Source organism: Neodiprion pinetum, chromosome 4, assembly GCF_021155775.2.
Source record: "Neodiprion pinetum isolate iyNeoPine1 chromosome 4, iyNeoPine1.2, whole genome shotgun sequence".
Classification (NCBI taxonomy): Eukaryota; Metazoa; Arthropoda; class Insecta; order Hymenoptera; family Diprionidae; genus Neodiprion; species Neodiprion pinetum.
This window is the reverse complement of record NC_060235.2, coordinates 21,666,765-21,692,557: the sequence shown is the minus strand read 5'-3', so window position 1 is coordinate 21,692,557 and position 25,793 is coordinate 21,666,765. Positions and strand designations below refer to the sequence as shown.

The 25,793-nt window shown below is 37.7% G+C and overlaps 1 protein-coding gene across 4 annotated transcripts in view; it reads right to left on the bottom strand.

The window, feature by feature from the left end:
* Nucleotides 1-25,094, bottom strand: part of LOC124216655 (limbic system-associated membrane protein) — a 110,888-nt gene extending 85,794 nt beyond the window's left edge. For all 4 annotated transcript variants that reach the window (XM_046621453.1, XM_046621456.1, XM_046621455.1 and 1 more), the window contains exon 1: nt 24,954-25,094. In XM_046621453.1, coding sequence (XP_046477409.1) covers nt 24,954-25,056 — 103 coding nt within the window. In that variant the 5' untranslated portion in view covers nt 25,057-25,094. The remainder of the gene's footprint in view (nt 1-24,953) is intronic.
* Between the last annotated feature and the right edge of the window lie 699 nt (nt 25,095-25,793).

Below are 25,793 nucleotides of genomic sequence, written 5' to 3'. Positions count from 1 at the left end.
CAAATACGGAAAATTGACCTTCGCAATTATTTATTTTTCCGAGGAAGGAAATTTCGTCAAACTTTGCGAAATGATAGGGCTGATGATTTTGCTTGTGGGTTGATTGAAATAAGTTCCGCAAATTGACGGAAACGGTGATATACTTTCGGTTGGTTTTCACTCGATTTGGGGTGATGGTTGTCGAACGCTATCGTGGCTGGATTGGATGTTTCTGGTATTTTATCGTCAGTTTTCCAAACTTTTATTGCTCCAACCACAAGCACGGTCATAAACCGTATACAATAAATCACGAAAGTTCAAAGAGATTTCATTATTCGGAAAAAGTGAGAATTTTAAAATACGATTTGCCGAAGTTGACGGATGTTCGATATCCCGTTAAAGATGTACCGAATATTATATGCAGTCCAGGCAAAGAAAGAAATAAGGTTGTAACGAAGATTTCGAAGTGCGACTGAAGTTATAATCAGGGAGAATTAAATTGAAACAATCTACCCCTAAGACAGGACGAGTTTTGTCTATGCCAGATGACTGTTGTTTCAATTGCAGTGAATTTAACTCCGTTAACTTCGATTGCGATTTCAAATCTTCGTTACGTCATATTCATATCTACATCGAAAAATTGAAAACAGTGAATTTCGATCGAAACTTTTAAACTTTTACAATAATCTGGGATGGCTTGCTTGCATCGTCAAGTAAATCGTGTAGTTCGTCAAATTTCAATAAATAATAAGCTCAATTTCTTCCTTATAAATGCGAAACTCCACCCAAATTATTTTAAATGGATTTTGGTAATGTAAATATACTTATATTTTGAAATGAGGCATCAATTTGTTGCATACTAAATTTGTACTACATTTAAAAATAAATTGTCATTCCAACCGTTCCGGCGATTCGTACGTACCTACAATTCATTTGAATATCAAGATATTGTAACGCGAAACGAATTCGTTCGTATCTTTCGTTCGAGAGATTTGATCGATCGATCGACGCTCGCAAGTAGAATGATTTTAATTCCGAACATACGACGCGATTATACGCATCAGGGACGAAGCTAGAGCTTTCAGTGTTGTGCCTTTCGGTTGTACGAGAAATAAGTATTGAATAATTGGCGCCGAATGGTTTGAATATTCGAGCTTTGATGTCGACGGTATTCGAAACGGTTTGACAGCTGACGGGAATGAGTCTACAAATTCAGACCACGCCGACTTTACACATATTACACATACACCCGTGTACATCACTGTAATATATAGACCTGTACAATCGCGTCGATCATCGTGATGATTTTTCAAAATTTCTTTCTAAAAATTTAGACGAGCCTCGTTACGATTAATCACCTTTTCACGTGACGTCGATCCGCAATAATTTGTCTGACGCTAATGCGCGACGAGGAAAGCGACGAAAAATTCTTGTCTGCGAATACGGAATTATTTACAAGGTATTGACGGCTCCCACAATTTATGTCCCAATTTCCATCGCCGTTGAGAATTTCCAAATCACTCTCATTCAATTTTCCCGCTCTATCTCAGACATCTTTGCATTTTTCGAAAAGGTGAAATCAATTTTTTTTTTCTCTTACTTACAATCTCTTTGTACGTAACAAATTTGTCGTTAGTGTGGTTTTATATTTCGCCGGGCAGCAGTGGAGATTTTGGTAACTTTTACTTGAAATTTTTTTATCTCATTTCAGAACAAGAATTCTAGTCAAAACAAAATTAGTATGTTACATGGCGGAATAATTTAGCACGAGAAGATAAGAGGGTACGGTTCATTCTCTCTTTTAATCCCTTCGCTTTTTAGTCCTCTTTATTTTTGGAATTATTATGCGCTTTTATCAACTATTCCAGGAACCTATACCAACTGTTCGTATATTAAGCGAGATACGTAGGTACTTCTGTCTCTGCAACTCTCTCCGCGTATTATCTCTGAGTGGAGTGGAAAGGACTTCCGGGAAAAAGAGGGACTTATTTACGACCGAATACCGTACTGCAACCGGGAAAGAGAAGGGGAGAGAGAGAGAGAGAGAAAGGGCTTGTACATAGGATAAAAGATTTATTGTAAAACTGAAAACGTCGAGTACTTATTCCTACTTTTCGTGACTCGAAAGAAAAGACGGTAACGTAGATTGAATCCAACTCTTGAGCATTCTGTTCACGGAGTAATTTGAGAATAATTATATTGTAATTAGCCATAATCTTGGTTGCGTGATTTTTTAAAAATTTTATCCCGCAAAGAAATTTAGAGGAGAGAACAAAGTTTTCTCAAAATTGATAAACAACTTTCTTATTTTCCAAACAATTTGAACGATATTAAAACGACGAAGAAAAAGAATTGAGCAAAGTATTTACTACAAAGCTTTATATTCCAAAACTAAGTTTAACTAATTTTACTTTTACATTGTACTATAAATAAATATATGTATACAATATTCATTTCCTAGACGCGAGAAAAATTTTTTCCATTCATTAATTTTAATATAAAGTAAGCTTCGAACTTTCCTGTAAGTCGTTTTATCGATTTAATTATTAGTTTAAAATTACATAAGAGAGAAAAAAACGACACAGTTTCAAATTTGTACGGAAAACTGTTGAAAAGATTGCTAACAAGGCTGAAAAAACACTTGTATCACAATCTCTATATCTTGAATAATTCCCTTGCCATACATTTGTGGTTATGCATGATCCATGCAATTTTTATTCTATGTTTTTCTCCTTGAAACAAAGTAAAAAACCTAAGCCGTATGTATTCAAAAAATACCCGTGCTGAAAAAAATTCGACTAACTATAGAGCGTATTATGTGGGTAAAATTCTGTAGCGACGAAGCTTCTGGTTCTGCTGTTCGCTGAGCCGTGCGTAACTACGAAACTTGCTTGCATCCGCTGTGTCGTTCAATTTAATGAGATATCCAGTCACCACGACTTCGCGGACGCGATAAAGTTCATTCAATTTCGTCGTCACCGCGTGCGGGGAAAAAACCAAGAATTTCCTACAGAATCCCTTTCAACTCTTCAAACATTGTGAAAGACAGGAAAAAAGCCTCGTTGCCAATTAAGACGCGGGATTTTTTCTTTTTCTTTTTTCTTTTAATTCATCCTCCGGTTCGATAAAATTTGACAAGATATTTCGACGAATTGAACAGAAATGAGAGAAAGAGGATAAAATACAAACAAAAACGTTGGGATTCAATCAGACTCTCAGATCAGCGATCTGATTAATTCTAATTATCTCCCAATTTACTTCGCTCGAAGTAAATGTCTTTTTTAAATTTTTTTATTTATTTATTTATTTATTTTATTTTATTTTTTTCTGAAACGACGCTGTGACGAAACGAAGAGAAATTTACGAACAGCATGAATCTGATCATTGAAACAGCTATTGAATTAAGCTCGACGAAAATTGAGGCACAATGGGAATCGGCGACTGCAACTAGGGCGCAAAAACGAAGCTGCTCGCATCAGCCGATGCTGGGCGTAAGTAACCGTGGAGCAAGCTGCGGGATACGAAGCGGAGAGAAAGCCGGTGGAACCTGACCGTTAAATTAAGTCTTGAGAGGGTGGTAAGTGGCGAGTGGAACGGGTAGACGCAGGCATAAAGCTCGCTACTCGGTAAGCACCACGACGTTGTATATAATACAAATTAACCGACTGCCAGCTTTCGGTATTAAAGCACGACCCCCCGCCTCGCCGGCTGATCCTGCGGCTGCGACAAGGATCAAGCGCTCCTTGTTCCGCTCGAGAGGATTTCAAAATACGTTATGACATGTTCGTAAGGATCCTTTCGAGGGGGAAAATTTTGCAATTGTTAAAAACTTGACAGCGGCGAGACACGCGTGTCGAATCAAAGACGTTTTTGTTCCGCTCAATAATACCCTGAAATCCGTTTCAACATTTTCATAAGTATCCTGTTAAGAGGCGAGAAGCTTGTTTTGAATCGAAAATGTTCTTGTTTCGCTCGAAGGTTACTCAAAGTTCGGTTTAACGTGTTCAGAAAAATCGTTACAAAATAAAGAAACGATAAACATGTTTCCATCTTTTTTCCCGGTCTTCGATCGAAAGAATAATTTTATTGTACGAAAGTACATCAGAATCCGTTTCAACGTGTTCGAAAGAATCGTGTCAAAGGTTGAATTGTCGGAATTATTGAAACGAAACGATGATAAAAATAAAATGAAACAAACAGAGGCGAGAAACATGTCCTCATCTTTCCTCCCGAGTTTCAAATCAAAAATATCCATACACCACCCAAAAGTTCAAATCAATCATGGCTGCGAATTAATTCGCGGAAAGTAATTAAGAAAAACAGAAAAAAAAAAAAAAACGTGAAAACGAAACAAGTTCCCACCTTTCTTTCGCAAGTTTGATTTTCAACGTCTGTCACACCGCGGACATCTTTGCTTCCGAAAACAAGCAAAAAAACTAAGTCCAAGAGAATTTGAAAAATTTTCCCTGCCCGGTGGAATTAATTTTCTAAATCGATGGCTGTGGCTAGAAAGATATAAATCAGTCCAGTTGGCAATATGGGGAGTCACGTTCGCCGGCGGCAGCCGTCAGCTTATGAAAATTAAAACTGTATATCACGTATTAAAATCTGGGACGGTCAAATAACGATGCGGACGGCAAAAGCGAGGCATTATAAGGTAGAAATTTGCGAGCCGCAGGTTGGCTCATATCCTTACGGAAAGAAAGTTGGCTGAATCGGCACATATTTCAACGGGACGGTATATACATGCATATATATAGATGTATAATATATATACATATATATATATATATATATATATGCAACCGCGGCACGTCGCCGCCTTGCAGCAGTTCTTTTCATAATCCGGCTGTATAGCTACTCTTATTATTAAGCCTTACATATATATATATATATATATATATATATATATACATATGTATATATGTGCCGACTACAATATTCCAGCCTGGGAATCTCATAACGGCGACGATCTTCAGCCATGAATTTGGCCCGTGAGAATTGTCCTGTGAAGTTGCATCGGTTGAACAGTCGTCAGGTCAAAGCGATAACCGATCGACAAGATTACAAAATAGAGATCAAAGAACTGCCGTTGATATTAATCGAAAGGAAACAAAAAAAAAAAAAAAACAACGGATGTGAAGAAAAAAAAAAACTGCCGACTTCTAGAGAAAATTCTTAGACGTAATACTGTTCTGCATTTTTTGTAAATAGAAAGAAAAAAAAGAAAGGTTTCGACAGATCGTGGGGAATTTTTTTTTTTTTCAATCGATAAGTTGCTAATTAAACGAAATTGAATTTTTATCGGGCTCGGTTGTTTAATTGGCCAGTAAAATAACGGATGTGAAATCCGTAAATATTGCATACGATGAATTAATTGATTAACTGAAAAATGAGCTTGTATTAATTAAAATTTTACAGATTACACGAATTTTTTCATCGACAAATGGCTCTTTTACCAGAACTTGATTCGGTAGCAATTTCAAGCCTGTTTGTCTCTTAATATTTCTGTTACGGTACTTTTTTGACCCGACTATACAAATGGTTAAGGATTTATCAGTTAAGTATGTATAAACTAAAAAAAAGTGACTAACAACAATAAATTCAGAAGAAAGCCGGAAGCTGAACTTAAGATTTAGTTCTTGAAAACCTTGCGTGTTTCAGACTCGAAAATAACAATAAATAACCAAAAATGCGATTTGAAAAACTAGATTTATTGATAAACACGTCAAAACTGGATCTTATTTTTTCTATTCTCATCCCGAAGAAAAAAAAAAACAAAATATTTGAAACCATCGAGGAAGATGAAAAAAAAAACACGTACTAAAAAACGATGGAATAAAAACAAAATAGGTGTAAGAATTGAATTTGTACATAGAAGTAAAAAAAAAATGCGTAAAACAAAGAAAAAAATTTAAATAAAATCGTTGCTCATGCACGAATATTTTTTAAGATTGAGGGTTAAATCGCACACGCGATTCTAACCAGCAGAGGTAAGGAGGATAAGCGGGTCAGGGAAAAAGGGAGGTGTAAATACACGCGGGAGAAAAGAACAGGGAAACGAGGCCAAGAAATCCTTATACGGATATGTATATCGTACGAGTTGTGCAGGCACCGACGACCACGGATATCAGGAAAAAATCGCGACGTCACCAAGTGCCGCGAATGAGACGGCGAACAGGACTAGACTAACCCGAAAACCGATTCGGGATTATACCCGGGAGCTATAAATATCGGGAGAAATAGTTTATTGTGTAACAAAGAGGCAAACTCGGTGTCTTTGAGCGGGACGCAAGTTTGCAATATGAATCGAGAGGCGCGAGGCTAAAGGCATTTTTTCACAAAGCACGAAATTGAGGTTAGGGTCGCGTAGTGTCGGATTTTTTGGAGACAGCGCATGCGCGGAGTACGGAAAGGATCACTTTCAACTCCTAGGACTTAAAAGTGGTCTTTTCCGTACTCAGCGCACGCGCGTTCGCAGACTCACTCGACCGGCGTGGAAACCGGTACTTTGTGTATACGGAAATCACGCATGGAAAAACGCGTAAAACATTCTCGCGTTGTATGAAAATATATCCCCCGCGTTTCGTAGACAAATTGTTTTGTAAGCTTGTATTTTTTGTGCACCGTATTACGTTATTAATACTTATGTTGGGCTGGTCTGAAAATTCTTTCGTCGTATTTTTCTTTTTTTGTTACGGTTAGAACCTGATCCTTTTGCAAAGATCAAACGATAATTTTTCGCCATAAAAAAATTTTTTAAATCGACTAGTCTTAACGGTGAGAAATTTTAATAATCTTCGAAAGCTAGTTTGAGAGTTCAATTATTGTTTTATGACAGCTGAAAAAAATCAGCAGCTCCTTCTTTAAGCAAGTTCGGTAAATATGGTTTTTCCAAAGCATCGTAACTTTAAATCAAGCTTTAAAATGTATTCTAACGGTACCAAACGCAATATTTTTCATACCTAATGCGATACAGTGATGATTGATCGTCAAACTCCAAAATGCATACCGTGAAATTATCGGACAAAGAAAAAAACGTATATAAATGCGACATTTTGATTTTTTTGTGTAACCTTTTTATCCTGATGTAGAAAAATAATTGAAAAATGAAAAAAGTATAGAACAATAATAAGAAAAATGGTTTGATCCTGTGTAAATTATCTTTCGTTAGTATGTGAATAACCTCGTAAAGTATTTAAAAAAGATATGCGCTGATTAACACACGAGTAATAACATTGTAACACAATATACATGCGTAGTAATTTCCCACTTTCTCATTTTTGTCGGTGTTTGTTTTTTTCTTCCTTATAATTTTTGGTTATCTCCTTTTTTTCTATACACTGTTGAAGAGGAGAGCATAAAACGTGAAATTTTTCGGCATAAAAATCGCGTTCCTCATTTCGCGCATCGTTACACGCAACGCTTACTTCCGATCCGTCCCACGTATACCTATGTATATTTATATGTATACATCTGCTGCAGTAAATATTGACGCGGGTATAGGGATATAAATATTTTATCATCTAATTAAATATATACGCTCATATACATAGGCATGCGTTAAAGCTGCGGCATCTCGATGCTGGATCCTTTAACTCTTATTTTTAACATCGTAAATATAAACACACATGTGCGTATGTTTATAGTACACAGATGTATATTATACATAAGCGACATTGTCTCGTTGCGAGAAAGAATAGAGTTGTAAGGTAAAATTATGTTTAAAATCGAACGCGCGGGGAAAATAAAATGGATGATAGTTTGTACCAAACTGAATTACCGCTAAACAGAATTTTCTATATATAATGTATATTACGTATATCGACATTCGTTACTTACTGAATTGATGAAGCTACAGGGAAGAAGAATAAAAGAGAAGGACGAAAAAAGAACAAAACCAGTCGTACGAGAAGAATAAAATCATTCATCGGATGCAAACATCGAGAAATGTAATTAAATAAAGTACAATATAATGCTCGCGAGTCTTTTCTTGCCAGTCAGCTGTACTACAAATTTAAGGTGGCTGAGGATCGTTCCCTGGGGTTGTTAATAATTTGCTACGGTCTTGAAGGACGAAGAAAGCCGCAGAAATGCAGCGTGCGAAAGCAAAATGGTCAAAAATCCCCGTAGATACACAAGATGTCAAAATATCAAATTATTGTTAGATTGATAATAATTAGATGCACGTTGCAGACATATCTCTACAGCAAAATATGAATATTTGAAGTGAGAAGAAAGAAGCAAACTATTTTAAGGAGTAATCGAATATTCGGGCGGAAAATTGAGAAAAGCCGTGCACCGCGGTGAGAAGAAAAAAATTGGGAGAATTTTGAGTGGAGAGAAGCCAGCGTTAACAAGGGAGCAATTGCACGTCACGCTTCGAAGAATGTGGGCCAATCTAGAGTTTGCAGTATTTTCCTGAAATTCGCGATCACCGAGAGACATCATCAGCAGTCGAGGACCGGCTACCGTAACGGTTAAGAACGTGGAACCGACGACTTTCACTCCCGCGTTTGCAATTAGATATATTACGCAACTGGTAAAACCGGGTTGAAAAAAAGACGTCCATTTCCATTTCACGCCAAGCGAGTAAAAAAATTTTTGTTACAGAACATTTCCGGGGAATTATTGCAGGGTAATGCGTCGTTCTGCATTCTGCCAATTATATTTAAGGAGATTCGTTCGACCCGATGAATAAAAAAACTTCAATGAATCTTTAGAATACAGTCGTCTGATTAATATTCGTCGTCGAAAAGTGAAATCGAACGAATCTGCTACATTTTTGACGATTTTGAAACGATTTTGAACGCAGACATCGATGTCTCTGAACCTTTTTGTTTGTAACTACACATTATTTGATAAATAATCATGGTACGACTTACACTCCGTGATGGAACTTTAATAAGGGTTGAATTGGCAGACTTGTAGTAAAATATTCGAACCATTGTTATAACAGCGAGAAAAAATAACCTGCTGTTTCATTTTAGTTTCGTATAGTTTTCATAAGGGAAAATTCGCCTACAATATCACTAAACTTTCGCACTAAGGAATACCTGGGGAAAAAAAAAAAAAAACTGCAAGACTGTTCGGCAAGAGAAAAACCATGCCAAGGATGAAAACAGGTACTCTCAATTCTAGACGCGTGCACGATGAAGCTGGCAGTGCGCAATATCACCTAAGCGCAGGTATTCGCACCCCTGTAACAAGGGGGGTTGTAAGAAAAAAAAGAAAGAGGAGCGCAATTAACCTGAAAAATAATTCTCTCTCCTTTCATTCGAGGTTCGGAGGTTGGATGCAGGAGGCACGGAGGCAGGGTGCGTCAGAGTTTAATTAACTCGGGCGAAAGCATCTTTTAATTATAAAACTATTTTGGAAACGTATATATATATATATATATATATATGTATGTATGTATGTATGTATGTATGTATATACATATATATATGTTATATATACTATGGAGCATAAAAAACCGGTCAGCGTCACGTACTACAAAGAATTGTACGCCGTTACAGGATAAATTATCGCTACGTGTTCCGACGAAATTTCCACTTTCTTCTCTTATAATTTTTCCGACCCGCGTATTACTCGTTTCGGGTGTTTTTTTTTTTTTCCAAATTATTTTGTCATTCTCATTTTTTCAAACTACCCAGACAGGACTTTTCATTCTCGACGTTCAAACATCTCGATTTCACGACAAAAATCTATGACAGTTGCAATGTAACAATAAAGAATAACGATGCATCAGTGTGTATAAAATATTTTACAGCCTTAGTAACGATCGAGTGATTATTGGAAAATTTTTGTAGGTAAAATTCGGAGAGGCAGAGAAAACAGAGAGAGTGAAAATTGTTGCGATAAAGCGTCATGGAGATTCACTGGAAAAATATCGAAATGTTGATTCGATACGACAGTTTGTAAAGAAAAAAAAAGAAAAGAAGAGGAGAGAAAGAGTTACCCCCGCATATTGAATTTTTTCCGGTATTTTTGACTGCCCGGATCGAATGAAAAAAAAATTTTCCGTCAAGGAATCACATGTGTATGGAGGAAAAATACCGAGAATTGTATAAAAACGATTCATTCATTCTATGACGAAGTGTACGTGTACGAAAAAGGGTTGTGGAAGAGTGTTGACAACTAGTCGAATCTTTCCGGTCCCGGTTCACACTTCTGGCCAATTTTGCATCGCGAATGTTTTCTTACAGGTACAATTCAGTCTCAAATAGGAAAAGAGAAATGGTGCGAAGAAAAAGAAGTCGCATCGATTCTTCTTTATTATTCCATCTTCTTCTTCTTCTTCTTCTTCTTCCGCTTCTCCTTTCTTTCCTCTTCTCACTATCTTTTTCTTTTTCTCTCACGTATATATATACATGCATATATGTATAGAAATATATGTACTTTCTACTCTATAAAATACAAGAGAATAAGAATAAGTTACGCAAATAAATACGGACTGAGAGAGCTGCAGGGAAATAATAAAAAAGGAAGAGAAGGGTGGAAAGAGGTTGCTTCCCACCCACTCGCGTGCTGACATGTGGAAAATTGTATCAAACCGACACGTCTCCGGGTTTTTCGATACCTACTCTAAACCCCCTGACTTTTTTTCACCTGGCAATGTATACACGGCATCGCTGCATATCGTATTATTATCCATTCTAAACATACACTACGATTTATATTACATACACAAGTAGGTATACATGTTATGTTATGTACGTATCGGCGGGTTATAAAATACGCTCAATTTTCTCTCGGCGACATGCGAACTCCGTTGTATATTATTATAATACACAAACCGGATGTCGAATGGAAAGGAATAGGGAATCGCTGAACACGGAAGAAGAATAAACGATCGAGAAGCTGAACAACTTTCAGCTCGTCTGTAACTCTGTAATAGCGACAAATAAATGGAGAAACGAAAAAACTTTCCAAACGTAACAATATTTCTGCGCTTTTGTTTTTTCCGACACATGCGATATTAGAGGTAGAGATGGGGGAAAAAAAAAAAAAAAAACAAGAAAAAGAAAACGAGTTAGAAAAAAACAAGGAGCAAAATTGACGAAACGCATTTTTCTGCTCGTAGATTCTCTTTCTTTTTTATCGTACTTTCCTTGTTGCGTTCTTATTTCGCTGCCCCGACATCCGACATCTCAACGAGGTGTACAAACTTTTTTCACCCTCCTTGCCCTCAAGCAAGTTCCCGAAATACACACTCATACCTGTAATACAGCTTGTTTGATTTTATTTTATTTTATTTCTTCTCTTCTTCTTCTACTTCTTCTTGCAATTTATTTTCACCGTCACACCCCGTACGTCGCTTGAATATATGTATATATACGTATGTATCCTAGCAGGGGTTCAGGGAAAACTACCCCTACGATTGTGTCGGAGAGAACGAACTCCATATTCGCACTCTCCGGGCTGCTTTCGCACAAAGAGGTGGATGGCTGATGGGCTCGGAGGCAGATAGAGATACCTACCCACCTACAAACAGTTACACCGCCTGAAAAGTTCACTCGGCACGCGTTCAATTGTCCAATATTTTCCCCCCTCTCCCCCCTTTTCTTTCATTTTTTATTACACCGTTCAAACTCCCGATGCGAAAGTTTCAAATACCTTGGGAAAACAAATTAGGAGGGGTGAAAATATGCTCTACAAATCCATTCGCAATTAATACCTTTCTTTGCTTTCTTTTCTTCTTGGTCGAAATTGTGATTCAAGTTTTAGTAAATTAATCTGGGATACATTGAAAGTCATATAAATATCAGAAACTATAGTTTTAAAGTAAACATTTTAAGTAAACAGTGAAATAATAATGTCCGATAATTACAGTAAATGCTTACATAAGCTAAATTTTTTTCTTTTTCTTTTTTCTTTTCTTTTGTCGTAATTCCAATAATATTTCAACCTTTGCAAAAAAATTTTTGATCAGTCCAACACACACGAAATTCTTTTCAGTATACAGGAACAAAGCATGATTCGATCTGTCATCAAGGAACAGAATGAGATGGATTATTTGAGATCGGCCACCCCTGCATTTCATAATCCTTTTCCAATTTCGGTCCTGCCTTCAACATGAGAAGAACGAGGAAAGAGGGTTGGAGTAAATTAAACGACGTAGAGGAATGCTCGTTAGCAAACCGAGTGTATATAATAATAATACCGACGAAAAGGGGTGAAATTTCGATGTTTCGCGGGGCGGAAAACCGACGGAACCCGACAGAAGAAGTCATCTTCACCCCTCGAGACGGGGGTTGTTTTAAATTTTGACGTCTGATCCGCGAGCCGAGAAATACGAACAGAAGCAAGAATGATAAGAGAGAAATTTCATTTTTCATAGTTACCAGAAAACCTTGTAAGTAAAATTACTATCGTTTATTGGAAGAAAATTTTCTACAAGTAACCGTGTATTATTAGTGTTATTGTACAATTATCAATGATATATTTTTAGGTCACCTAAATTATATTTTGGCAAGCCAATTAAATTTCTTCAGCCAGACAAGGCCTTGACGACACATCTATTTATCGATGTGCCAAAATTGAATTATCGAAATACCTAGCTTCAAGTAAATATAGCAGAATTTCTGGTCACAGCTTCAAAATGAATGTTAATTTTTTACTCAGAACTGTGGCGTAATGAACTTATTGATTTACCGAAGTAATGCACATAAAAAACGAAACATATTTATTATTATCATTGTAATCAACTTTATTCAGTGACGATTCATTTAATAACTCATATTTCGTTATCGTCTCGCCAACTACCTTCATTGATTCATTCGAAAAACACGTACACAAACCAATACGGAATAATGAACTATCGATGAAACTCCCAAATATTGAAATCTTTTACATCGAAATGAATAAAATTAAATTGAGGACTTATTATTTATATCTAAGATTTTCAACAGGGTTCGTCGATACTCGAATTCAATACAAAAATAACGCATGTAAGAAAAATGGTATTTTTAGAAATCTTATACATTGCTCGAGCAAGCGTTACAGCGAAAGATTTTACTTAAGAAAGTATGATCTTTTTATCCCTGCCCGGCTAAGCGTCTTCTTCTCTCTTATATCACTTACATGTGTGCGAACGCCTTCGTATTTACCCTGACAATGGTTCCCGGCAATAATTAAAACAAAAATACTCAAAAATCCAAAACCCTGCAATAACGAAAAGCAGAAATTTCTCGTCGTGTTTGCTGAACCGGCGCGACATCGAGACTTTTACAGGATATACGTTGCATATCCCGAAAGCCCGTAACCAGGACGCTCTTCCATCGCATCCTCGAGCCCCCTCCCCCCAAAAACCCCCTTAAAAAGACCCGGGGATCAATGCGTTGTTTATCCCAGGAGAGATCATAAAGCTGATCCAATCATCGCCCCCCCCCCCCCCCCCTTCTCACCCCCAGGATCCGGAGGTCTCGACGGTCCTCGAAAGAGCGTCGCCGCTCTCCTCCTTATGCGCTACGAGGAAATCGCCACCTCGGGATATCCGCCCTGTCAATCCGACTACTACGTGGAAACTGCCCAGATCGACACGCATGTAAATTTTTATTGCCAACAATTTTTCGGCCCTGCTATTGCGGCGTTTTAGCCAGGAATCTTGGATGTTACGTCAGCATTCCGAGGTAGATGAAAAAGCAAAACAGGTTTTTTACTCGTCGATCTAGGTTCTGCTAAAGCTTTGATAATCATCGGAGATTTTTGGAAACGGATTTTTTTTTTACAGTGTCGTTGACTCATGTTTTTCTTTTTTATAATTCGTTGAAGAGAAGAAATTGGGAATCAAAAACTGTTACTTAACGAGCGAAATTTCGAAAAAAATCGGTACAACGTTTGTGAGATATTTTTTGATCCAAAAAACTATGTCCAAATTTTCACTTTCAATTTCGTATGAATTACAAAATAGGAAGAAAAAAAAAACCATCAACGTACAATTGGAATATTAAATTTTTCTTTAACGTTTTCAGACTGATCAATTGAAATATCGTTGTAAAAAACGATTCTGAAACATCAGAGTTTCAAAAATCGAACAAGAAAATGGATTTTTTTGGCATCCCCGGTGAAGTCAGATATTCCTAATTTTTGTAAATTTTCAATCAACGTAAAGACCAGAAACAATTAATGGTACAAAACGTAGAAATGATTTTGGCAGTCCTTAATTTTTTTTTCGTACAACGAAACTAAGAGCAAAACGTGAAAATTCGATTTTCTGTTCTCAGCGAGCATTTCCAGAATAAGAGCAACCGAGTTGATGATCTAGATTCGTATGATATAGATTAATATCTGTATACAGTACACATAAAAAAACATGAAGCCACCATCAGGGAGATTTTTTTTTAATTGTCGGTCCGATTTTGCCGCTGCTACACATGCCTACAACTGACAAGCTTCAGCATGACGGCGTTAATCCCTTCAGTGACGCTGGCACACGTCTCACTTCAAAGGAATTTTATCGCGATGTTACACACAAACCAAATCGCTTTGTACGATCCTGCAGAGTTGAAACAAGGTATTTAATCATATTCTGATAACTTTACCGGCTGAAACGTGGCGGAAACATGATCGATTATGATACTCTCAAAAGCCACTGGCAGAACTTCGCGTCGCTAATTCACTGGACATGCAGTGAATTTCCAATTATTTTAACCAGCGTGACCTTACATGACTCGAAAGGCTGACTTAGCCGTGACTCGTGACACTAGTTGACAATTAATTTTCAACAACTTGACTGCACAGTGAATTTAAAACCACGACTCAGAAGCTGTCCGTTGTCCGATCGCAAAAGCGAAACTTGCCGTAATTATGCAGTTGAATTAAATTGGAACAGTGTTCAATTGGTATGCAGGAAATATTTCGAACTCGCGATTTAAACCGTCAGTAAAATATTCTAGCCATAGAAAAAAATCGGAAAATTTCACTTCGTGATTTCTTAGTAGTTTGGTACTCGATTTCTTATTAGTTCAAATTCATGCTTTCGCCACGTTTTCATCATTAGACAGAGACCGGATGTATTACCGCATGATTGCACTACTCGAACCTTCGGTATCGCGGTGATTTTGCTTTGCGGCCTACTGCCGACATTGCGTCTGGACTCTTTCAAAGAGAAAGTTCATCGTGGTTCTGCACAAGTATTCGCACTCTCAACCAGCACCGAAGTGTACTCAATGCGATCTTTGATCTCTCGGTGAAACCAGTTTTAGGGGATTTCGACGTTGACGCATATGTCTCTAAATATCTAACGATAAGCTCCCACGTATCTCAAACATGAGAAAGGGCTGAACAGCCCCCGTTCTACACGCAATTCCGCACAAAAATACTCCCAATGCATTTTCATCCGAAGCAGAAATAAAGAAACGGCATGAATTATACGATTTACTATTGCTATTTCGGAGAATCTGTTCCATTTCTTTATTTCTGCTCCAAATGAAAATGTATTGGAGTGTTTTTGTTCAGAATCGTGTATAGAATGGGACTGTTGAACCTTTCTTTGCATCTGGGATACGTGGAATTCGATATTTGAGAATACACAGGTCAACGTCGAAATCGACCAGAGCACACATTTAAGGCAGCTTCGCCCGCATGTCAAATGAGAAAATGTTGAACTCGAGCGTGAGTCGAAAGTCAGGGAAAGAGAAGCAAATGTATAAAATTATTGAGCGCGAAAACGTGAACGAAACAAAGTTCATACCGTGTAACAGAGACGATTTGGAGCCATTGGAACGTTGGAAATGATTCAACTCTGATACTTTTTTTATCTCTTTAGAAATTTTCATTCATCTTTGAGGCCAAAGTTGTATGCGAATTCCCAAAAGTTTAATACAATCTTACGAAAGGAATTATACACACGTAGATTCGCAATGGGTTTATTCTACATGCCGCTCACAGTTTGCGGGACGGGTAGAGAATGTTTTGGCAAAAGATTAAGCACCGAGTTTCTGAAATCCCTTTGTTTCGATAAGATGACGAAACAAAGACAACGTAACGAAATGTATCTCCTGTATAAGTGATATGCTAACGATAATGATGCTGATGCTGATAATGATGATGATTTCCCCAAGAAGAACCCGACTTGCTTATTACTGTTATGCTACTAAAGGTCCCCCTTCACTCTCTAGTACAAATATTTACACTCCTGCTTCATACAGACTAAACGTTAATACAGTAGTTCTGCAAAAACAGTTCTAATCTCTTGGTAAAAATTTTCGCGAACTTTCTTTTTCAGGCGACACGTCACTGAAACTCAAAGTTCCTTTGGTCGATGCAAAATTTTGATTGTATCGATGAAGCTTTTTGTATGAAATTTGTATATCAATCTAATGATCGAGTATCGAATTATGCCACTAATTGATAAAAGGAAAAAAGTTGAAGTGAAGAAAAATCTGCAAATCACAATTAGCGTTAATAGTAAATTAGTGAAACAATCCGATACAAGTTGACCAGGTTACAAATCAGATGGTAAATTGTTCTCTCTTAGATATTGTACAAGTAATACGACGGTAGAATTTCACTACAAATTTTTTATTTAAAAAATAACAACACCAATTTTTTGACCTTATACGAACTAATGCCTGCAGAATAAATTTAAACAAACATCAAAATAATTGTTTCACGAAACCTTCTCACTGAAAAAATGTTACCTCTGCAGTTAAAAAACAAGTTTGAATTATCCAAAAATATATTTGGTAAAAATTGAGCACGCCGATCATAAGAGGGCCTCTCAGCGCTAAATTCGGTAAAAGTATTATCCACAAGCAGAAAGCTTTAAAAAAAAAAAAAAGTATCATTAAACAAACCTCTCAAAAGTCGACATTTTGTGCTACTACAATTTTTAAATCAGAATCCGAGCCTGCCGAGAGTTTTTTTATAAAATCATCTACAGTTACAATATTTATCACCCTGCATCCATTCATTATCTTCGACGAGTCATCAGGTACGTATCTCTAAACTGCAACTAGCGAGTCTCCTACATTCTCTAAACTCGTCACTTCCATCCCACTTTTTGCACGAGTCACTTATAATTATGTCTTTCCATATCAATCCAAGCTCTCCCTCTAAGCCGCCTCTTTTACACTGACCACTATTATGATTGATTTACTTGATCATTAATAAAACACGAACTATCCCATTTAAATAATCCACCTCCCTTAAAACCGATCCCTTCCTTTTTCCATCACTTCCCGCATTCGAACAAGTGGCACGTAAGTGCATAATACGAACCCTAAAATAGGCAAACAACGTCTTGGCCGGGCATAGAGTAGGTTTCGGTAGCCGCTCATCGAAGAAGAAATAAAAAGAAATATTGATGTAAAAAATCGCTAATCGACGAGCTTACTTGAACGCATAATCGATGTTCTTCGCTATACCTTTTTTTTCACGCCTTTCACACCGATTGGTCTCCTTCGGTATGCGAAATCCACTAAAATCCGCTGAGATTCAAATTGTATCATCTTGCATCACGTCTTGCATAGATGTATACATATATATATATACATATATATATAAAGATATTTTTCAGGGTTGTAAGAGGAAACGAGCAGCCCTCGCGACCTGCGAACGAGGCTAGAGTTATCGCCTCGGAATTTATCTTCCCTGCCGGATAAACCCCCCCACCTCGCCTCACCTCCCCCCGAACCGTTATTCTCTCTCACTGACGGATTTGCACCCCGGCATCTTGCGCTCGTGCAGCCGAGCTCTCATTCATCCCACTTTCAACCCGTCGTCGTCGGATCTTCTGCAACTCTCCTCCCGGGAATGATCGAAAATCTTTTTCCCCGCTCATTTTTCTGACCCTCCTCCACGCCCCTGTTTCTTTGTTACTGTCACTTGAGGAATTCGTCTCGCCGCTGTGTGCATTTTCCTTTCGCTCCGCAGGGTTCACAGTCCGAAATGCTTTCGCGGATACAATATAAAATATAGATACATACACGTACAACATCTACGAGTATATATATATATGCTTAGAATAATGAAGTAGAATGTTTCGTCAAATAAACGTTTTTTTTCGTTTGTTTTTTTGTTTGGTTTTTTTTTCTGCCTTTCAGCTACAACAAATACACGAATACAGTATTTTGGATTCCTTTTTGAAAAATTGAAAACCGTGTATCTCGATCATCCATCTGGATTGCCAATGAAATGATTTTGAAAGGATTCATACGGTAGTTGAGGAAACAATCGATTCACAAACAGACAAAAATCAACTGACAATTATTTCTGAAGTGTGCGAAAGAAAAATAACGTTCACCAAACTTTTTTTCAAGTTTTCTCCACGACGATCTTTGAGACGAATACTTTCAACCGATCGCCATATAAAAACAGACTAAGTTTGCTCTTACGCAGTCGAGAGTAAAAAACTGGATTTCAGAAATTGACTTCACGGTGAATTAAAAATCTAAAATCCGTTCGACGCAACCGACAAGCCAATAAATAAATTTGAAAAAACATAAATAAAATAAATCAAAATATTCCTGTCCTCCAAACCCTCCAGTCTATAATAAACAGCCTGTACCGAGTTTTCGACAGAAGAGTATCAAATTTCGTTGCGCAGGATTGAATTTCTCTTCAACCTGCAGCTACTAAACTGCGCTAATTATCGAATTACAAAATGCTCGCGTTGCCGTTCCGCACATGGCATTTATGTAGTTTGAGGACAGGTGATGTGTTGTGATGTAACGAGCTGTGGAGTATAGTGAAATTCGATCTATTTTTTCTCTCTCTCCGCGACTCGTTTTATTTCTACTTTTTTCTCCATTTCTAAACCACCCGTATTTTTTTGGTTTTTGTTTCTTGCCGCGTTACTTCCACCCGATTATCTCTGCATCCTTGCAGTGCCGTGACGTGTATATGTATAAATATATAGGCGATTCGTGGCGCGTCGCTGCAGCTGGTGCGTTAATGTTGTGTGTTCGTGCAGCGCTCTCGCGTAGCCTGAATTATAAGGGCCGTTGTCCACGGACTGAAACCTTACCGCGGAAGCCCCACGTTTGAACATATTATAAGATGTAGCGTGTATTATAGATATTTCCGGCATATATCGCCGTGTTATTGACATCGGAAATATATGCTTCGCACGATTATACCCGCTATCAAACTCACCTGTCCGTTCATACGCAATATATGTCCGCAGTTTGAATAGGTGTATAATCTTACTCTAATTCACGAACAGACGAGGCGTACTTTACAACATTTGATATTCACTTTTGCCGCATACAATCGAGAAAAATATACACACTTTTAAACCCGAAGTGATTAAAGTAACCTGTACTCAATGCTAATTAATTTTAATTGCTTTCTTTCTTTATTGTTTCGTTGTTGTTTATTTAGCTATTTCTAATAAAAAAGTAATTAGCCTTTATCTGATGAATAATGACTATAATAATTGTATTTATCGATGATAGAAAAATTTCTTATCAAATTTATCGTAATCTGTTGTCTGCTACCAACGAGTGGAGTTTTTTCGAGGTTACAATCACTTTTTTCTTGTACCTTGCAATACCGAAATTTAATTTGCAAATCTATTCTTCAATTGTGTATTGTATTCCTTTGTGAAATAGAATATTTTTCTTATAGTGAAAAAAATTATAAAGGAAATTACCTTGTGTGAAGATATATAAAATGGCACTTATGTCATAGCACAAGATTCGGTGTGTGGTACATTTTTTGAAAAATCAATCTACTCAATCGTTTCAGGCTAGCGCGATTTGTAACATTTTTTTTCACCCGTGACTGAAATTTTCATAGGGTTAAAATCGCAGTGGCGAAATTACAGTCGATTCTCGGCGGTGCAATTAGAAATTAGAATACGAAACTCACAGTTTCATAGAAAAATCGAAGAACTACTTCGGCACGTTTCAACCTGCGATTTCCATCGTTCTAAAATCGAGCCTAAAATTACTGCAAATTTCAAATCACGGTGCACAAATTGCAGTCGATTCTGAACGACGGAGTCGCGGGAGGAGGGTCAGAGGGTGACTGGGAGGTATATTCGTGGTTAAGGCACCGGCAGTGATATCGATTCAGAAATTCAGTACGTACCCATAAGGAAGCAAGGCAGGCAAGGAAAGGAAAGGCAAGGAATTGTGGCGGCACGCGATCGGAGCCGAAGGCGAAGAACCGAATGCGAAAGGCGAGCTGGCCGCAGGTGAGCCGCAACTCACGCTTCTGGGGATTCCCCGCGGTATAAAAAACCCTCCGAGGGTTCACCCGCGCGTTTCTTATTCTCCTGTTTACCTTTTTTGTTTAGGAAAAGAGAGTTGCGTTCGATTGTTACATCGACAAGCGGAATAGTCGTAATTGTACACTCGAAGAAACGAGATAGAAAATTCTTCCAAATTAGTTTATAAAAAAAAAAAAAAAAAAAAAAATCAAAACAACTTTCAACGCGAGTTATGGACTTGTGAAAAAATCCACACTTGCGCCGTCATAAAATACCTTCGTTTGTTTTTGATAAAAGTTTACGTCAAGTTGAATAAATCTTTTCCACACCGAGTGGTAGGGAATTGGTTCTTTTCTCTTTTTTCCTGATTCAACTGGTTAGGGTTTTTGCATGCATTTTGGAATTGAGGAAGATGAAAAAAAAAAAAAAGAAACCTGGACGATAAAGGAGCCAGAGGAAACAATTAAGGAGGCGTGTATTTCGGCGAAGCGGAGCGCATGTACGGCGGCTTCTATCGGCGGGCATAAAGATGTTCGTCACCCTTAAGCCTCGCCGCGAATTCAATCAAACGAGGGTCCTGCACGGCTCGGTACACCTAATCCTTCTTATTGGATCGCGGGCGAAGTGCGCCAGCCCCGTTTGTAAGCGAACCTCAAAATTTAATCAATTTCATTCGCGAGTGACGCCCTCTCCTCTCGCTCCTCGTTCTCCTTTACATCCTAAATCTGTTACGTTAGAGGCACATATATACACGCTCGTCACGCCCGATTTGTCATATGTATACGGATGAAAATAAAAAAAAAAAATTATGTATATACGTAAAGCGGCGTCAATGACGAATGTTACAACCTGCTTTTATTTCCAGCAAGGATCTCCGTTTTTATTCATACCGAAAACGAACACGAGAAAATTTTGAGGAAGCCCCCGTATTTGAAATTTGTTTTCTTCTTTTTTCATCCAATACTGTAATCGTCACGGTCGTGTGGGTGGTTCATTCTTATACATGTATATTAGGGTGTTTCAGAAAAAAATAACTCGCGAATTTCCACCGTGGCATCACCTAAAAAGTTTGCTTGAGCCGAAAGAGAAGTTTCTGTCAAAAGATGAGCGTTATACGTTGTACGGAAGATCGCGCTCGGATGATTTTTTACTTTTATACATTTTTTTAAATTTACGAAGTACCGTGAATAAATTTTTTTTTATTTCTTACATCAATCGCAATATCGATTCACGTCACAAAGAAGACCCATAATCGTAATATCAAGTCTCCAGTTGATGTCTGAGAAGTGAATCTGACGACTTTTTTATTATTAATTAAATCTCACAAAGTAGCTATAATTTAATTCGAACGTTTAATTTAGGTGAATAACATTCCCGGTTGATATATTGTTGCGTTACGGATCCTGATCCTTGGGTTGAATATAAATGTCAGGAAAGAAGTAATAATTAAAAAGGTTCAAAGTGTTTCTTCACAAATTCAAAAAAATGTCTAAAAAAAAAAGCGAAAAATCAAATGAGCGCGACATTCCGTTCAACGTAGAACGCTCATCTTTTCACAGAATCTTTCTGTCAACCTAAAAAAACTTTTTAGGGAATGACACGATTGAAAATCGTAAATTATTTTTCTCCGAAACACCCTAATATATATATATATATATATATATAGATTGTAACTTTACAAACTGAAAATTTTTTTACGGACTTAAATACAAAATGGTACAAATTAAACTTATGTTTTTGAGAAAATTTTTAGTCGCTTCATATTATACGTATAACAATAAACATCCCGAGTAGATTACTATACACCATTAGTCTGAACCCTAATTTTGTGAAAAAGAAGAAAAATAAAAACTACCAATCGAATAAAATTATTGTTTTTTTTTTCGATTCGCTTGGAATCTGTGTATATTTTTATCAAACTTCCTCACTTTACCCCAGAATTTGAATCAACGAAGATAAGTATCATAGCGATTTGAAAATATTCTCAAAGCTTGAAAGACCGGAAAAATTGTTATTTATTTATTTATTTTCTTCTATTTTTCCATCCTACCAATTTCGATAATATTCATCTATCTGTTGTTCTTCCCTCTTTCTCTCTCACTCTCTGGAGAATCTTTACGAAAAAGAGACGAAGCAAGAATTCGTGCCAATTATAGGATACAACAAAATACGGATGAGGGAGAAGAAGAAAAAGATGAAATATAGAAAACATGCCAGGATGAGGAAATAAAAACACGTAAGAGGCCGTGCCGCGTACAAAAACACGCAATTTTTCGATCCCCCGGCCGATTCGACGTGTGTAGGTGTATAAACGACGGTTTCCCCGACCCCCAGCTATTATAACTTGTGAAGTTTGGTCCTTATCCATTGTTGCGCCGCAGGAGGAGCTTTCTCTCGTTTCTGTTTTTCCTCCCGCGTGATTTTCTGTATTTTTCCTCCTTTGCTTTCCCGCTTATTCTATTAATTGTACGTACATACATACATGCCTATACTTACTTTCCTGCAACTGCATCACATGACAAATTTTCATTCAATCACAAAGGCCTGCGAAATATAACTTTCAATTTCCCCCTCGGGTGATTATGCTTTTTTTTTTTTTTGTAGGTAATTAGGTCTGTCGAATTAGAATACAGCTCTAGTTTTCTTAAAAAAGAAATACATCAAATGTAAAACTGAATGTTTAGGAACAAAATGAACAAAACTTGAGATACTAGATAAATCAACTTTCCTCAAAACTCCTGTTCAATCCTTTTTTCTTGTACTCGCGTAGCTCTGAATACGGTTAAAATCACCGTAAATAACAACTAGGGAGGGTAGATGAATATTTAAATCTCAACGCTACCATTAATACGTATAATTAACACAGAAATAGGAAGCTAACTCTGGTAGCGCTAAGAAAACAGAAAAAAAAAAATTCTCAAAAAATTGACGCGAAAGAGTTTTCTAAGTATTTTTTTTCTACAGATTCGTACCTAATACCTACCGAAATTACTGCTCAGTTTTGCGAATGAAAAACCATCGCAGGCCTGTGTTATTCGCTCTTCCTCTCATTTTTTCCCTCTTAAATTATTCACTCGTCGAAAGCTCGCTTTGCTTTCTTACAAACTCTCGTTAAACTATCCAAAATTTTTCTCTCTCACCACAGCTTGTTTACCCCTCTAATTATGTATGATACTCATACATATGCATACATATAGGTATACTTATATATATATATATATACACACACACGCCACGTGTTGCGAACCACGTGCGATGATCGCGTTCATTCTCCAAGGGGTGGAAAGATCTCGGCGTCAAGTTGATAATATTTTTATTTACACCAGCGCGTTTCATTTATTCCGCCATTTTCGAATTTGTTTTTTTCGCTGGTGAATAACGATTCAAAACCTGCGCACAATACATTCCGATTCAAATCGCTACGAATTTTATATATTCTTTCAATGGGACAGTCGGAGCAGGTACACAATCATTACGCATTCTCAAAGATTGATCGACTCCGTGTTATCGTATCTATAATAAACCATCAAAACACCCCTCGTTACCATTTCACCGCTTGTATACACATATATGTATATCCACGATGTTACGCATGCAGACACTCTCTTTCTCTCTTTCTCTGTCACAGCGCGAAATTTGCCGAACTCGATTCACGTCGATGACCAACGTTTCATTGATCGACGGATTAATAGATCGTCCGCTGGACGGTTAGACGGAGGTGCGATAATTCGATTACGAAACACCGTCGAAAACCTGACTGACGATCGTATCTCTCAGGCCCGAATTAAGCTCTTCGCGTCGTTAACTAATTCGATCTGTAATTAGCGAAAACAACACGAGGTAATTCCGATGAATTTACACCTTTTTAAAAGAAAGCGAAAAGAAGAAGAAAAAAGAACCGCGAACAGCCGAATACTGTACGCGATTTTACAAGCCGGTGACGGATACTGAAATTCGAAATTTCAGTTTCAACAATTATAACACTCACACTTTGCTACCCCAAGAATTAAATTCATCAGATCTATAGATTTTCGTTGTAAGATTCAAGCACTTTTGAAAATTCACTCGAGTCAAGATTTACGTTCAATTCTCCGACTTTCGTCGTTTTTCGATTCTTTCAACATTGACCGCTTGTGCGAAATTGTTACCAGAAAATTAATACCATTCACTTCCTCTTCCATTTTCATATCGAGGTGAAAATTAATTTCGCTTTCATAATACACGGTAAGATTTGATCGTGCGAAATCTGCTGCTTTTGCTCACGAAACGCGTCTTATCGCCGTTTGTTAATTCCTTCCTATCTTCACTTTCTTACCCTTTTTTATTTTTATTCTTTCCTCTCCCTCGGCACGTCTCTTTCCGTCACGGATAACGATAAGATCTGACGGTAGTCGCGCAATCAGTTACAACTGTGCGTCTTGATTGACGTTAAGAGCCGTCAGGCGGTGGAAACGAGCTTCAAAAGCTTCGACTCCTTGGCGGGCTTTTGCCCCCCAATTTCAGCAACGCAAAATAGACGAAAGAAGCTCTTGTCAGTTTCATGCACAATTTTCTTCAAACTTCTTCGCAATGCGAGACGAACAAAACAAGTAATAAATTTGTTTTTTCATTGCCGATTCTCTGTGTTTACATCCCAATTCTGTCCAAATTTAGTTCACAACGCAAAACAGACTCGGATGAAACTTTTCAACAACTTCCAAATTCCGTGTTGAAAATTTCTCGGGGGTACCCAGGTGGGAGAAAAAATAAACAAGCAAATAATAAAATAAAATTAAGCACCCGAGCTTGAACTTTGGTCTTCTTCTCTACTCACCGATGTGTTCGGGGCGAGCAACGGGTAGGAAAAAGGCGGCCGCACCGAGGACGAGAGCCCCTGCAATCCGGCTCGGAACAGTGACGCGTCCTGCACGTTCCATATAGAAGCCGCGTCGGTTTCGAAGGGGGCGCGTGCCGCGTCGCGACTGAGCCTCGAGCCGAAAGGGACTCCGTTTATCCCCCAGGAACGGGGGCAGCGCGACGCGAAACTTCCCACCCCCGGACTCCGAGTGGCGCGCGCCTCACCCCCCGAACCTACCCCGCCAATCCTCGTGTGAACGGAGCTTAACACTCTCCTGATGCGGGAACCGCGATTTTTCGACCCCTGAGCGCAGCCACTTTTTCTCAACTTCGTGCCGAAATTGTGTCTGTTAGGGCGACCGTTACTTCGGCTTTGGAAAAAATTTTTCGCTCCATCCTTGTTAGAAATATGATCGTCACTGAGAGAAATTTTTAGTTCCGGTTACCGCTCGGTCCTTGACTATTTTTAGTTTTTACCACAATCGAGAAAATATGGTTCTAGGTAGAAAATGAAAATTAGTTTTCTAGCTGTTAACGGAAAGTCTCGTATCCGTTACTGTTCTTTCTCATTACGATCACTGTTGAAATATTTTCTTGTAACTGTTGCAAAAATTTAATGCTTGTCCAACGATAAATTGACGTTAAAGTCTTGTTTGACTAAAAAAGTAGAGTAAACCGAAAAAACTGATTTTTCGTTGCAATTACCAAAAAAGGATCGACGGTAGCGCAAATTTGTTACGCGTACCTCGTTTTTCGTAATACCAACAATATTCAAACAGTTTTTTTTTAACGATACCGGTTTTACTGAATTTTTCTA